Source organism: Budorcas taxicolor, chromosome 4 (genome assembly GCF_023091745.1).
Source record: "Budorcas taxicolor isolate Tak-1 chromosome 4, Takin1.1, whole genome shotgun sequence".
Taxonomy (NCBI): domain Eukaryota; kingdom Metazoa; phylum Chordata; class Mammalia; order Artiodactyla; family Bovidae; genus Budorcas; species Budorcas taxicolor.
In genome coordinates, this window is record NC_068913.1 from 113,249,389 (window position 1) to 113,265,388 (window position 16,000).

The 16,000-nt window shown below is 40.9% G+C and overlaps 1 protein-coding gene across 1 annotated transcript in view; it reads right to left on the bottom strand.

Annotated features, from left to right (window-relative positions):
• The window catches only part of EZH2 (enhancer of zeste 2 polycomb repressive complex 2 subunit), a 56,611-nt gene that overhangs the window by 8,920 nt on the left and 31,691 nt on the right, over nucleotides 1-16,000 (bottom strand). The window contains exons 4-9 of the mRNA XM_052638459.1: nucleotides 11,854-11,970; nucleotides 8,314-8,434; nucleotides 7,405-7,545; nucleotides 6,341-6,443; nucleotides 5,643-5,806; nucleotides 787-878 (exon numbers count right to left, since the gene is read on the bottom strand). Of these exons, the coding sequence (XP_052494419.1) occupies nucleotides 787-878; nucleotides 5,643-5,806; nucleotides 6,341-6,443; nucleotides 7,405-7,545; nucleotides 8,314-8,434; nucleotides 11,854-11,970 (738 nt within the window). The remainder of the gene's footprint in view (nucleotides 1-786; nucleotides 879-5,642; nucleotides 5,807-6,340; nucleotides 6,444-7,404; nucleotides 7,546-8,313; nucleotides 8,435-11,853; nucleotides 11,971-16,000) is intronic.

Consider the following 16,000-nt stretch of genomic DNA (forward strand, 5'->3'; position numbering starts at 1 on the left):
AGACACACTTTAGGTGAGCCAAATAAAATGCTGCCCTGTAAAGAATACTATACAACAGTGCTCAAGAATTCCATTTTTAGTGGCAATAGAAGGGAGAAGTTTGAGAGCAGCCAACAGTTTTATACTTCATTCTACAAAAACCAAATTGCTTAAAAATAGGATACCTTCTGTAGGTGCCATTCAATGAATCTTCTGTCCAAAATCCAACAGGCAATATATACCCACTTAGTTCCTAGGTAGGAGTGGCTTGGTTCAAAGAGGGGAAATGGTAAAAATAAGATAGTACCCATAAAAAGCAACTTTTCTACCTCATATTTTCCTAAACCCTTACCTTCTCTCCATCATTACAAAAAAAAAAAAAAAAACACACCACACACACCCCTCATCTCTGGGAGCTACATATAATGCGCTAAACTACAGCAGGTCTGCAGTTCACAGAAGGGCGATGGCTCTGAGCAAGGCTCGGACACTTCTGTGCTGCTGGGGTTTGGGCGGGCTCTCTGCGCTTCCCAAGCTCTAAGGCTGGCGGAAGGCACGAGAGTCTTGGATCCTAAGACCTGCATCCACTGCTGAAGAGACTAACACTGGTAAAGAATAGCGCAAGGCAACAAAGGACTAGGATGTGCAGTAGGTACGAGCTCCCAAGAAACGCGGCTGAGAAACCTCTGCCTATCGTGTGGCCAGTAACAGTACGGGAACAGCAGCTTACCGCTGACTTCACAGACCTCACGAAAACTCAAAATTCAGACTTCTCCACTCCCTCCAGAACCCCCCGCACGTGCTTACCAAGTGCTGGTAACAGTGGGGGCCACAAGGCTTGTTGTCAAGGGCCGTCTCTGTGTTCTTCCGCTTGTAAGTGTTGGGTGTTGCATGAAAAGCTGCAAAATAAACAGAAAACATCCAAACATAAAGTAAACTTGTTACTTTCTCATTCCTCCTGTTCCAAAAGAAAAAGTCAAGGACCCATCATCACACTTCTGCTAACATGTGGCTCACCTTCTGGAACTTCCTTCAGGCTCACCGCATACTTACCATGTATTTCCCTCAGCTCTCTCCCAGAACACCTGAGCTCTAATTATAAACATTTACTTGAGTCTTTAATGTCTCCATAGAAACAACTGATGTATCCTCTACACAGAAATCAGTTTCCTCTTTTCACCAGAAGAATCCTGACATCTACAACTTATTGATTTCTAAAGAAGTCAGCCCCTAGCTTGTCAAATGGGGGAACAGACTGGGACACCACTTGTTAAAAACCTGGGTTCAAAGACAGTGAGGACAGCCTCGGAATTCTACAAGTCAGTTTCTACGAATCACACACAATTTAAGAACCCAGGGGGAGCCTGCAGTCAGCACTTCTGCAGGGAAAAACAGCAGTCAGATAAAACAGCTTTGTCAAGATATAGTGTTTGAAACTTTAAGATGCCCAAATAACGTACCAGAGAGACTCGCACTCCAGCACGCTGGTGCCCTAACCAAGGGTGGAAGCACAGCAGCTAGACGCAACAGCCTGGGGTGCTGGCTTCCAGAGCTCACAGGCAAACACCAGAAACGCCCCACCCAGAATCACACACGATGAGACGTTATATAGATGAAAACAAGCGACGGGTTCATGAAATAAATCACTCCAAAACATAGATGTAAAAAGCCATACTTCTAGCCATAGAACTTAAACGGGAAATGACAGACTGATGAGGAAAGAAGAGAAAGAACGAACAAAGTTATGCTTTTAAACTGGAAATTCAAGGCTCAGGTCCCATGTCAAGTATGTGAGTCGCTTTTTCCCAGAACAAGACTCTGACACCATATGACTGATTTCACCCTGGACTGGCGCGGGTGAGGGCCCCTAAAATGTCAACACAAAGGCTGAGCACATGGAAGGTAAAGGCCACGTAAGGGGAAGGATTTACTTCAGGCCAGACACAAGGCCATCATGAGCCAAAGGCACATGCGGGCTTTGAGCCTGGATGCCTCCTCCAGTACATGGTAGGTTTAGAGACTGATATTTTGCCGCAGTTCGTGGAAGAAGACGTGTGTCTGTACACCCTCATGTACACACACTCTGGTCTCGAGAGAGAAGGTGTCACTACGTCAGGACTAAGTGACAGTAGATGGAGTCGCAAGAGCTGGACACGACTTAGCAACTAGACAACAAAAAGCTACAGCAACAATCATTTTACTTGAGCTACGGGAAGAAAATCTGAAAGGAAATTAAGGAACAAAAGGAGAGTTATCGGACAGTTAGATAGAACCCTTCCTTTAAAATGTGAGTTTTACCTTAGGTAATATAAATTTAATGCGATTCCAATAAACATACCTAGACTCTTTTTAATTTAGACAAACTGATTCTGAAATTTACATAGAAAAACGAAAATGGCCAGGAGATCTCGAGAATGGCCAGGAGCCCCCAGACAGACAGCCTCAAGGAACAGGACCCTGGGATCAGAAGCAGAGCCCAGCCCCTGTGCTGACCAGGACTGAGTGCAGCTCCGGGCAACCCCAGAGGGGCCTGCGGACAACGGTGGGGAAACAGCAACCCTGGAGATGCGAGGGTGAGCTGGAGCTAAAGTCCTGACAGCAAACGCCAAATGGATCAAAGGGAGAAATGTTAAAAAAAAAAAAAAAAAAAAAGTCTAAAACGTACTAAGGAAAAAGGCGAGACACCCTTTAAAATCTTGGAGTAGGGAAAGCCAAATGATAGATTTAACTATTTCTAAATGTTTTGTTTTTTAACTTTGCTACAGGATTTTTATCAAACAAATGGGAAAAAAAAAAACAACACTGCAACTCATCACAAAAAAACTAATTCCCTGACTATATGAAGAGCTTCAGGATATCAAAAAGACCACCAAAGCCAAAAGGATAAAAATAATAGCTCAGAGAAAATAAAACACAAATCTCTTAATCATGTAGAGAAATGCAAATTACATTGTGCTAGAAACCATATTACTGATTCAGTCAATAAGATCAAAGTCTGTTGTCTAACACACTTTAGTGGCTGGGCTCTGGGGAAACCGGCAGTGCCTCTCTGCTGGTGGAGCTTTAACCGGGCAGATGCCCCCCATACGGCAGGCTGTGGGGCAGTGCCTGCGCACAGTGGCCCAGGTTAATCCGCGCTCGTGGGGGAGAACACACAGGCCCACCACGCAGGGCAATTCACTGTGCGCCGTTCCCATAGGGCTGACCTTCGGGGACAGGGTCTGACACGGGAGAGGACGGTGCAGCTGTCCAGACAGGAATAAATCTGCAAACCTGAGTCCAGAGGGGGAAAGCCTGAGCACGACGGCACCATGTGAACAGGGCTGCTGGAAAAAGAATGTGTGTGTACAATATTTGCCGGAAGAAACTACAGAAAGACACAGAAAAACTAGAAGCGGGAGGAGTTCCCTTACAAGAGAGTGAGGGCGGGGGCAGGAGGTGGGGAGACTTTTCTGGACAGCTTTGAATCCTATTCTGAAATACACGTGTGTGAAGGATGACTTAAAAATAGCTAAAAACACAAGCCAGGTGCTATTATTTGAAGTATTTTTGCACATAGTAAGTAATAAATTTAATCCTCAAGACTGTATTATTTCCATCATACAAAGAACAAAAAGCACAAAATGCTGTAACAGGTATGTTTAGTCATGTATTTAATGACTTCTTTTACCCAACAAGAACATATAGCGTGTGATTTTTTGTCAAGAGTCAGTGTAGAGCGGCGAACGCCTGCAGAACTGTTAGGGCTGCACTGGGAAGAGCGAGGGCAAGCAGGAGGCACAGCGGCCCGCAGCACAGCCGCCAGGCCAGGGAGGCCGGCCCAGCAAGCACAGCCCCTGTCTCATCCTCTCCCCAGCCTGAAGGACGGCATGATGATCAGGCTCAAGGTTCACCCAAATCACTCAAAACTGGAAGAGCACAAGAAAATAACTCCCATGATAATGTTTAAAAGGAGTATCCTCCTACCTTGGCTCATTTGTACAACAAAAAGGGTTATCAAATGCTATAGCTGTCAACAAGTTGGAGGGAACGTTCCACTGATTCCAAGAAGGGCTCCTACCAATTTTCTTGCTATAGTGATATCTGAATGCAATTTATGGTATTCTTAAGCAAGAACTGGACAATATTTTATTAAATGATCATATATAAGTAAAGGGGAATTAAATGCAATTCAAGACAACTTCCCTTGTGGCTCAGCTGATAAAGAATCTGCCTACAATGCAGGAGACAGGTTCGATCCCTGGGTTGAGAAGATCCCCTGGAGAAGGGAAAGGCTATCCACTCTAGTATTCTGGCCTGGAGAATTCCATGGAATGTATAGTCCATGGGGTCGCAAAGAGTTGGACACGACTGAGCGACTTTCACTTCACTTCATTTCAATTAGTTCATGGGTTGTGTTCTGAAAACAAGGCTGCCAAGCCCAAAAAAAGGTAAGGTATCTCATAACTCTACAATGGCCAGGGTAACAAATAGCTGGCTTCTGCAACTATTAAAACTGTCAAATCATCCATGTAAACTACACTGGGAGTGTGGATAACAACAGCAAGGACGTGGAAGATACAATGATAACTCTGAAAGTCTACTTCAAGGCTTTCTAACTTAAGGTAACTAAACCACTCATAGTTCACACACACGACTATTTCCAGACCGAGATACACACTGCATAACATATTATGTGCCATAGAAAACATAAGCAGATAGAGCAGAAATTCAAAACAAGGCAAGATCCAGTTGCTTGGGCAGGCTAATTAACACAAGAGGTACCACTGGACAGAGGGAAGAAGCTACAAAAGGCGGACCCAGGAACTCTAAAAGGACAAAGCAACATGAGCCTACCTAGCACATGGACAAAGGTGTTACGCCACAGATAGCCAGCTGCACAAAAGTCTAATACAGAAAAAGCTAACCTGTATTAAGCAAACCCTTCTTATTCAGAACCAGGAGGTATGAAATGTATTTTCACAACGCATGCCTCCAAAGTCACTAGTACTCTTTAAATTGTACTTAAACCTGGAAGATTTAGTAAGAAACCTCATTCTCCAGCAGAATCAGAAAAAATAAAGTAGTATCATATATATAAATTTCATTAAGAACATTATATGCTTTACCTGTATTCAAATGCAGGTGTTTTTAAAATCAACTTAGAGGACCCTCTCCCCAACTCCAAACACCAGACTTAACACTCAACAGACAAGAATAGATACATAAACACCTTTTTAGCAGCCTGTGGGATCTTAGTACCCTTGGCAGTGAAAGCGCAGAGTCCAACTACTGAGCCAAAAGGGAATTCCCTTTAGCCAATTTCTTATTTGACAAAACCTGTTCATCAGCATAGAGAATGCTGCCCCGGGCTATCAGCTAGTGCACAGTGAGTTTTATCACAAAACCACCATGAGGTTAACATTTATGGAAAAATTACTGGCCTGTATTCTGAGTGAGGGGAGACAGTAGTCCCAACTTAACATGTGCAAAAAGACTTCAGAGCAACCTCAAGCAACAAATTAAAAAATACCAATACTTTGATTCTAACATATTTTTCAGTCATAACTGTAAGATTAAATGACAGATCCTAGTGGTAATAAATGACAACACTTTCCAAGTTGATTTAACACATAATTCCACAACGAAGATAGAAAATGAAAACGTACAATAACTGCACTTACGATGTAGGAAGCAGTCATATTTAAAACATCGCCTACAGAAAAGCGTATGAAACGAATGCAAGCTCTGCTCCCTCTGGACAGACTTGGCGTTTGGTCCGTCTATGTTGGGGGTGCACTCAGGAGGAAGCGCACCCGGGAGCTGCTGCTCTGTGAGTTCTTTGTACCTGACATCAACCGAAAGAAAGTCACGTGAGGGTAAAACCAGAACCACATTCTTGAACATAAGTTTCTACAAGCTTTCTATGTATTATTTTTGATATTTTATCTCGCCTAAAACACAGAAAAGGGTCTAGCCTATAGCAATCTTTATTTAGATGAAGAGCCAATTAAACATTACACATGGTACATCAAGAAACATTCACAGATATCATTTGTCATGAATAATGTGATTATATTCATTAGAACGAAACAGCCATGACAGTAACATTTCGATGGGTGTCCAGAGAAATTTCCTCTTACACACACTCCTATAGATTGTGTGTGTGTGCATGTGTGCGCACTCACGCACACTTCTTCCATCTATGATAAACACAGCCCAGGGTACCACAGATACACACACGTATTAGTTCAAGTATCCTGCAGACACTGAACACACAAAGCAGCGGGTTCATCAGCTATATTAGCTCCGTTTCTAATAAACCAGAATGGTGAGTGACCTACCACACACAGCAAGACCATCTCAAAAGAACAAATCTTACTTTTCCTTTAGCTCTTCTGCTGTGCCCTTATCTGGAAACATTGAGGAAATAGCTTCAAAAATTTTATCAGAAGGAAATTTCCGAGGTGGACGGCTTTCTTTATCTAAACAGGGAAATGCGGAAGGAAAAAAGAATGAAAGTGAACGAGCTCACCAATGTTTCATTTTGTCTACACTTAACAATGCTGATTTCTCAAGAAATTATCAACTCTGTGTCTCTCTCACTTCTAACCTATTTTACAAGTATCTGGAATGCTGGTGGGTCAGACAAAACTCAAAATCAAATATGCAAAGTTTCAAGTGCACCTGGAGGCAGAAAAACCCAGGCTCTGATCCCAGCTCAGCCACTGACTGCTGCTGTGACCTTATCCCGTCACGGACCCACCTGCATGTTTCATCTGTAAACGAGGGCCCACATGATCGCTAAGGCACCGATTATGAGAACAGTACGCTTCTTTGAAACTACAATTTCCCCCAAAATTCTTCTATGCTGACTTCATGTCAAGTCTCTTCCAACCCCGGCTCTAAGTTGGGACCCTCTAACTTCTCTGGTAATCCGTAATTAGTATACAAGTTAGAGCATGTGCCCTGGGGTCAATCAGAGCTGGTTTCCAACAGAGAATTTTCTGGGTTCTCTTTCTTCCCAATGCTGTGATCTTAAGTTACTTCACCTCACTGAATCCATCTCAACTATGAAGTGGATCTGAGGATAAAATCCACCTTATTCCACATGCAATATTAGGAGGATTAAATGTCTATACACATATAAAGTGATATAAATTGACAAGCACATAACCTGTACATAGTCAAAGACTGATGTTACATATTACAATAATTAAGATAATTGTCCAGGGAAACCTAAAAACTGTACATTCTTTTGCTAGCCAAGGGAAATAAAAGACTCACAGGTGCAGGATGAAACGTTACAAACAGTATTATAATTTTGATTATACTACCCCTGGTGTGATATTTAACAGAAGAAAAAAAAAGAAAAGTTTACCTGTATTCTAATTTTTTGAAAAAACGCTGATATGGCTACACACAAACCTAACAAGACAGATGTACCTTCTCGACTCTCCTCTAGATCTTTCTGGTTTCCTTCTCTTTCATCAGGATCATCTCCGTCATCATCGTCATCATCATCATTGTACTGACCAAGAGCATTCACCAGCTCCACAAAAATTTCATCATTTATAAACCCACATTCTGAAATTCATCAAATCAAATATCAGAAATACACAAAAGTATACCATGCTTTTTTCTAATTTGTAAGAAACAACTGGAGCCTATCAATCGGCACTACAACACCATAATTATTATAAAATTGGGGAGAAAGGTCATTTCCAGGACTGGCCTCAGGCAAAGCTGGAAGTAGAATTTATCCTCAACACCTGTCATTTTCACAAGTTTCCAGTGCCAGCGACCACGGCCTAATTCTCCAGAAACTAAACAAGGCCTTCGCCTCTCTCTAAACATCGTATCCACCAGACTGTGCTGTCCACTCGTGAGGGGACAAGAGGCTATTACATGCCACCCTCCTGCCAGGCCCTTTAACAGGTCTCCTGTTAATGCACAAAGCTGTGGTTCTAATGCCAGGACTTCAGGTCCTGTGGTGGCCTAGCAGAGAACGTCATTTTGATCACAAGGCCTTTTGGAGCCCATGTTACATAAGCAGGGCCCTAATCCTAACCCATTTCATTGCTAAAGAACCTTAAAATCTATATACATTCAAACAATTCTATTTAATTTGCATGTGATTGACACAGTTTTTTGATAACCAACTATGAATCATTTCCAAGCGGCATATACAATCCTTTAATTTAAAAATAGATAGGGAAAACACTTAAAATTTTAGCCCAGGCCAATCCAGCAGTTTTAGTTTTTAAAAAATCTTTTTCATACTGACATTTGAAAAAACAAATCAAAATATCAATTCTCTGGCCCTTTTTCCAAGAGAATAAACACATGGCTCACCTCTATCCCCGTGTACTTTTCCATCATAATTTTTTATTAGTTCTTCAATGAAAGTCCCATCCTGGTCTAAAACTTCATCCCCCATGTATGGAATGTTATGTAAAACAGTTTCATCTTCCACCTAAAAGTGAAATAAATAAATACATTTAAAAAATAGACACATCCTAAGTACCAACATTTTTTAAAAAGGAAATGTAATATAACTGAAATACAGTATTTTTTCCTAAGCAGATGTCCATACCCAGTTCTCCAGATCTAAAATAGGAGCAAACTCTAAAAGCTACAAAGAAATAAATGATGCTTCTCATCAATATCTGAGAAAACTGTTTATAGGGAAAAATCTTAAGAAAAAATACTCTATTACAGAATCAATCACTACAATTTATCATCACTTCATGTCCCTCTAAAACAGGAACACGCCACAAGTTACGGTGTTGCCCATCAACCATTTGAAGACATGTTCCTGCTTCAGGCGTTTAAAAGCATCTCAGGGTCGACAAAATACAGCTTATCAAAGCCAACCATAAATAACAATGCCTCAAAAGGAAAAAAACTAAGTGAGGACTTCCAAACTTCACTTGATCAACTTATCATAGTCAACGTAATAAATTCTAGGCATGTAAAATATGGATGGTTCATTACCGGTTATGGCAAAGGATTTACTCTCATTCATAAAATAGGAACATTCTACAATAACAAAATGTTTCAATACTATGAACAAGACTTATCAAACCTGACAGTGCTAATAAAGATGGCAGATGAGTTTATATCACAGTTTGGAAGATGCCAGGAAAGAAAGGGGGTGCTGGCTGAGCAGGAAAGAGCCAGTCAAAGAAAGTTCAGAGAGGACACAGGACTTCAAGAAAACAAGGGACAGGAAGCTGATGTTCTTGGGGGAAGAGAACTTTCAGTAAAAAAATGTTGAAGAGTAATTATAGATAAAGACACAACGTTTCTGAAGTCCGTATCTAAGTAAGGAGACTTATTTAAAAAAAGGATAGGTCTGAGTCTGAAGAGGCCTTTGAACAAGGTATTGATTAAAAACAGAATTGTAGAAAGAAATTGTGATAACAGAACAGACTGGTGAAGATGAGAAAATGGCAACAATTTAAGTGTGAGGTGCCTCAGGCTGGCCCATGACTGACACAGAGGAAAAGGCTGGGAAAAGGCCAGGACACACAGGAGCTGTCAGGTAGGAGCAGAGAGGAAACAGGAAAACACAGGGAGTTTTTCAAATAATTCCTACATAACAAATTCAGGACAGGTGCAGAGTTCACAAAGATCACAGTACCTTAGACAAACAAAGAAAAGGCAAACTGGGAAGAAAAGTGCACATGGCATATAAAATGAAAATGTAGGTGTTGATGTACTGTTCTATTCAGAGTCAACCTCATATACAACTCCTGAGCCTTGCTGCCAGCACACCTCACCTGCACTAAACCCCATTTAAAACTGGGAAAGTTCATTATTTTGGACACAAGCCAAAATTAAATGACAGTTGGCTATTTTTTGTCTTCCCAATTATATCCATATAACCTTTGCAACTGCAGGACATACCCTAGCCATAAAAAAGAAGAGTCTGCCTAATCTGGCTTTCATCACTAGCAAAAGCCAAGGCTGATTCATAAATAACACTGACAACTTTGGAGGAGGAGATGAATTACAATGGGAGGGCTGACAGATACACATGATTATCCATAAAACAACAGGGACCTATACGCAATATCTTGTAATAATCTATAAGGGAAAAGAATCCTCAAAGGAATCACTTTGCTGTACACCTGAAACTAACACAACCGTATAAACTGACCATACCTCAGTGTTTTCAAAAGGTTAAAAAATTTACTGCCAAGTTTAAAACACTATATTCTTTCAGAATTTCAGTCTATGAAAATATGAGCCCTCTCAGAAGTTCTTGAAATATGATTCTCAAACCAAATGTTTTTGAATAAAGCCTTAAATACACAAATCTACGCAATGGCAAACGAGAATCTCAAGTTTACCTTTAAGCCTCCACTGAGAAAAGTTACTGAGGATTTTAGAAACACCTATTTATTGAAAAATCTAGCAGGCAGTGCTCTAAAGTAGGCTCACCAAGGACTTCCATCAACATTTCAATAGCCCTATTATTTTATATATTAAGTAAGTAATAAAACTATGTATTTTTAATTTAACAACACAAGTCAGAATGCACACTTTAACTTCTCTTTTGTTCCCTCCTCTCCTTCATCCTACTTCCATAAAGAATTAAATACTAGCATTTATTTCATAACAAAAGCTACTGTGGAAAAATAACTAACCTTATACTGAGACTATTTCATAGCATACATTATCATTTAATAACATGCTGCCTAAAACTGTTTTAAATAATAAGCTCTCACTTAACAAAATCTCAAAGTCAGACTGAGATTGCAGGATACTAACATCTTTAAGAGCAAGAATTAGAAGCTTCATCTTTTAAATGTATTTTAAATCCCAGGTATGGTTTTTGCTTAATACTTTACCTTTGGAGAATATTTTAACTTAAAAGGAGTAAATAAAAGCCAAAAAAAAAAAAAATTAAAAAGGACTAAAAGCAACATCAACACTGAAAAGGCTTAAAAATATATATAGTAATTGGTTTAAAAAATTACTCCAAGTGTTCCCATTTTGATAGTTACTTTTACTTATACTATCTTGAAAGATTTCTACGAACAAAACTAGTGGATGTGATAGAATTCTACCGGAGCTATTTGAAATCCTAAAAGATGATGCTGTTAAAGTGCTATACTCAAAATGCCAGCAAATTTGGAAAACTCAGCAGTGGCCACAGGACTGGAAAAGATTGGTTTTCATTCCAATCCCAAAGAAAGGTAATGCCAAAGAATGTTCACTCGGCTGTACAATTGCACTCATTTCATATGCTAGCAAAAACATGCTCAGAATCCTTCAAGCTAGGCTTCAGACCTGGACAGCATATTAAAAAGCAGAGACATTACTCTGCCAACAAAGACAAACTCCGCCGTCTAATCAAAGCTATGGTTTTTCCAGTAGTCATGAATGGATGTGAGAGCTGGACTATAAAGAAAGCTGAGCACTGAAGAATTGATGCTTTTGAACTATGGTGTTGGAGAAGACTCTTTAGAGTCCCTTGGAGTGCAAGGAGATCAAATTGGTCAATCCTGAAGGAAATCAGTCCTAATATTCATCGGAAGGACTGATGCTTAAGCTGAAACTCCAATACTTTGGTCACCTGATGCAAAGAACTGACTCACTGGAAAAGACCCTAATGCTGGGCAAGATTGAAGGCAGGAAGAGAAGGGGACGACAGAGGATGAGATGGTTGGATGGCATCACCACCTTGAAGGACATGAGTTTGAGCAAGCTCCGGAAGTTGGTGATGGACAGGGAAGCCTGGTGTGCTGCAGTGCATGGGGTTGCAAAGAGTCAGACACAATTTAGTGACTGAACAACAACAAAATCTTGACTTACCTTGACATGAAAATTATGCTTTGGTTAAAAGAAGTAATTACAAAATAAGAAGACACATTATTTACATACCATGAAATTCTGCTGCAGAGGAGACCAAGAATACATTATGGGTACTGAAGCAACCGCATTCAGAGTCTTTAATGGGATGACTTGTGTTGGGAAATCCAAGTCACTGGTCACCGAACACTAGAACAGAAAAAATAAAACTGACTCATAAGAATAAAAGGACAACCTGAGCCTCAGTCATCATATTATAAAGAGATGCTGCCTACTTACATCATTTTGAAAAGTAAATTTCTTTACCTGAGACAGTAAGTTGGTAAAAACCAAAAAGCATTCTCTCCTCTTTTACTCAGTGACCAAAAGAGCTTCAGATTTTGAAAATTTTCAAAATTCTTCCAACACCTCCCATATTTACCAGTACCACTAAGAATCAAATATTATATTTGTGTTGGCCTCAGATTAACTGCTCTTTGCTTTCACCATAAATTTCCTACCTCACTGCTTAATTTTGTTTACATCTCAACTACGTGCAACAATAACATAGTCTTACTAAATAAGAATTTAGAAACTTGTTGGATTCACCATTATCTTTACCTTCCCTTTTTAAAAAGCCAAGTGTCTGCTGATATTATCAGATGATACACAAATATTGAAGGTAGCAGATGTGAGTTTCAATCACAACAAAATGGATTCAAATCAATTCTGCAGAACTGTAATCCCTAAATTATTAATAATAATAGCTAATGTCATTAAGCACTTTCTATGTGCTAGGCACTATTTTAAACACTTACATGTCTCATATTCAGTCCTCATCACAGCGCTGTAAGATGGGGACTATCCTTAGTGCCCATTTTACAGGGGAGAAAACTGAGAGAAAGGATACATAACTGGCCCGAAGTCATACATGAGTCAGGGCTAGAATTTAAGCCCAGAAAGTCTGACTCTGGAGCCCCTCTTCTTACCCAATACACACACTGTCAGGATACCGCATCTCTAATACCAGTTAAGTACATATAGTCCCCTGAAATATTATACCGTATTTCATCCAATTTATGATGACATGAATTTTAAAGCACACCATTACCTTCTGCATCATTAAGAAAATAATGTTGCCAATTAAACTATAACACAATATTTTATCATAGTGACTCTAAGATGCATGCCAGTTTCAGATGTTAAAATGTTTAAAAGTTTGCATCTTTGACTTGATGAAATACGGTAGAGATCTGTGTCCAAAGACCACAGCACTTCACCCTGTCTAGGAATCCAGCTTCTCTTAAGGAGCTCCGATACCCAATGGTCAGGTCTCCGGAGCCATCTCAAAAATGCCCTTGACAAATAATCCATGAGAACAGAGCAAAAAGAAGTAGAATTGAAGTAGTAAAATGAAACCAAAAAAGTCATATCTATACAACACACACGATTATTATATGATTCATTTTCATCTAAGAAGATTTTAAAATAGCAGGGCTAGATTTGGTGAAATCAGAGTGGAAGTCTTTGGCCTCCAGGCCCACCTGGCCCTCAGCATGTCCTTGGGCCAGGGGAACAATCTTCCGATAGTCACAGTCACCCGGCACAAAAACAGTTCCTTCCTCAGTGGAAGGGAAGGTTTAAAGATAGAGCAGTTAGGAAAAACTGTGACAGTGGTTAACCCATTAATTTGCTTTCCAAAAGGGCAAAGATCAAAGGTAACACTAGAGAGCTCATGGCTCGAGTAAGTAAGACAGTGTGAACAGTTGACTAAGCTCCAGAACCCGCAATCTTTCCCCGGTTCCTCCCTTGGCCTCTGAAGCAATTCCTCATGCATCCGTCCAATAATAAGAGCAGTTAACATTTATTGAGCACGTACTATGTTGCAGGCACTGTGCTAAGTGCTTCATATGCATTATCGTAACCACTCCTCATCTTAGCCTTTAGCATCGCGATTGCACGATGAGGAGGAGACTGAGGTTCAAAGAAGTTAAATAACTTGCCTGGTCAGCAAGACAGTCAACTGCCAAGCCAGGATGGAAGCCTCAGTCTGGCTGCTACACCCAGGAGCCTCATCCGTGCGCTCCAGCCCTTCCCGGATGCTCGTGCACGAGGTGCTATATGCCGAGCATCTTCTCCCCCACATCTTCCTCTTCCCCTCTTCCTACCACGTCTTCATTCCTTCTTCTTAAGTTACTTAACCAGCTAACAGTGGGGCAAGGAGTGGCTGTAACTACAGAATAAAGTGATATACACTGTCCAGAGGTTTTAAGTTCAAAACAATTTCATTCCTTGCAAAACAAATTGGGAGTTTTTGAGTTTTGTTTTACACATGGTGGAGGCAAATTAATTCAGTGACTTTAATTCTGAAGACTGGTCCCCTTTAAAGCCTGGGGGACAAGGGGGAGCGGCTGCCTCTCCAACTCTGACAAACCCAAGGTCACACTCAGAGGAGGAGAGAGAGCTGCGTGTCCTACTCAACCACCAGACGGGGTTGGGGGGGAGCTCCGCCCCGCCGGTCTGCTCCAGTGTCCTGAAGATGCTGAGTCCACTGAACAAGGGCACGTCTCCGTGAACAGAAAGAACTTAGAGAAGCACAGAAAATAAGATGGCAAAGGCCGCAGCACTGGGTACCCACCCCACACCTGCCACACCCCTCACCTAGACCTCAATTCTCAGTCCTAAGTGTTACCAAGGGGCTGGAAATAAGCTCTCTGAGGGCAGAGCGCGGTGCTACATCTGTCTCACAACAATACTCAGCACAGTGTCTCAAAAAAGAGTAGGCACTCAAAAAATGTTCCCGGAATGAACCGACTGCATTTGCTGACTTTTCCCCAATGTAGACTTCGACTTCCATTTCTTTTAAAGCTACAAGAAAACCTAAGTAACAAATTGAAGGTCTATACCCACCTCGTTATCTAAGCATTATCTCTAGAAACTCTATCCCATTCTTTAACTATTAACTAAAAACCATATCCCTTTCGTTTATGAAATAATATTCAAATGCAAAAGCATTTGCTGGTAAAACAAGTTTGGGAATTCTTATTCATTGACTTACAGGAAAATTACTGAAAAATCCCAGTTACTTACCAGTAACTTTTTTTCTTTGAAAATGTATCATCCTTGACAGTTTACGCTACCAAGTCTCATGTCACTCAGAAGACTGAATAGGGCTTTGGCCTCCTGGGTCTCCAGAGCCTTTTACCTGATCAAAGCCTTGGGCTCAGGATCTCACTAGGAGACCTATACATCAACCAGTCAAATTCTCTAATTCTAGGTCCAACTTGAGGATCACACAAGGAAGCTGTTGCAGGTAACCCATCAATGATGGTAAAGAAAGAAAGAAAACGACTACATGAGTTATCAAGGATGCTACATTTTCAGAGAAACACAGCTTACTGGTAAGTGACTAGGTTCCTCTGAGGATGGATAGACTTACATCAACCAGCTGGTACAATAGGCGACTGTGTGGCTGGACCACTGGGAGCTGGAGAGGGAAGTCAAGCCAAAAATAGTAGTTGTAGGAGTACACAACCAAACTGAGACTCTTGGCAGAAGGCTGGTTCCAAGTAAAAACTGTGTTATGGAAAATCGTAGAGGGAAGAGCAGGTGAGTGGCCTGCAGGGAAGGGAAAGAAATTAACACACCCTACTACGTGCCGAGCACTGTGCTAGAGACGTTACCAGAGTTAGCTTCTTTAAAATCCACCACTACCCTAGGAGACAGGCATAACTCCCCCTCTTACAGTGGGACATCCCGAAGGGCATGGCCACAGCCACCCGGACTCTCAGCAGTCTTTACATTAGGAGGGTTAAGTCCAGCTTCCGTATAGTCAGGGGAAAAAAATACACCCGGTTAGCCAAGTTAAAAATATTCTTGGATCCTGGTTGGTCCACTCAATTCAAGCCAGAGACACAATGAACTGTTAATATTGTCTAATATCCTTTAGCTTTTCCGAGTAAAAACAATAAGGACTGTCTCACATCTAAAGTGTAGGAAAGAAAGTATCGGCTGCCACCCAACTCCAGGGAAAAGCTGAGGGTGATTTCTGAAAGTACTCATATTCCTCACGATTTCAGCAGAGACAAGATGATTCACCAAGTTTTAAATTAGCTAGCCCTCTGGTGAAAATGATAGTGTACATAACTTAATTTCAGACTGCTTTCATGTGAAGGAAATACTGAAGAGAAAACTGGAATGAGGTTAAGTATCAAGTTTAGGTCAAGAAAAGCTCACAGTA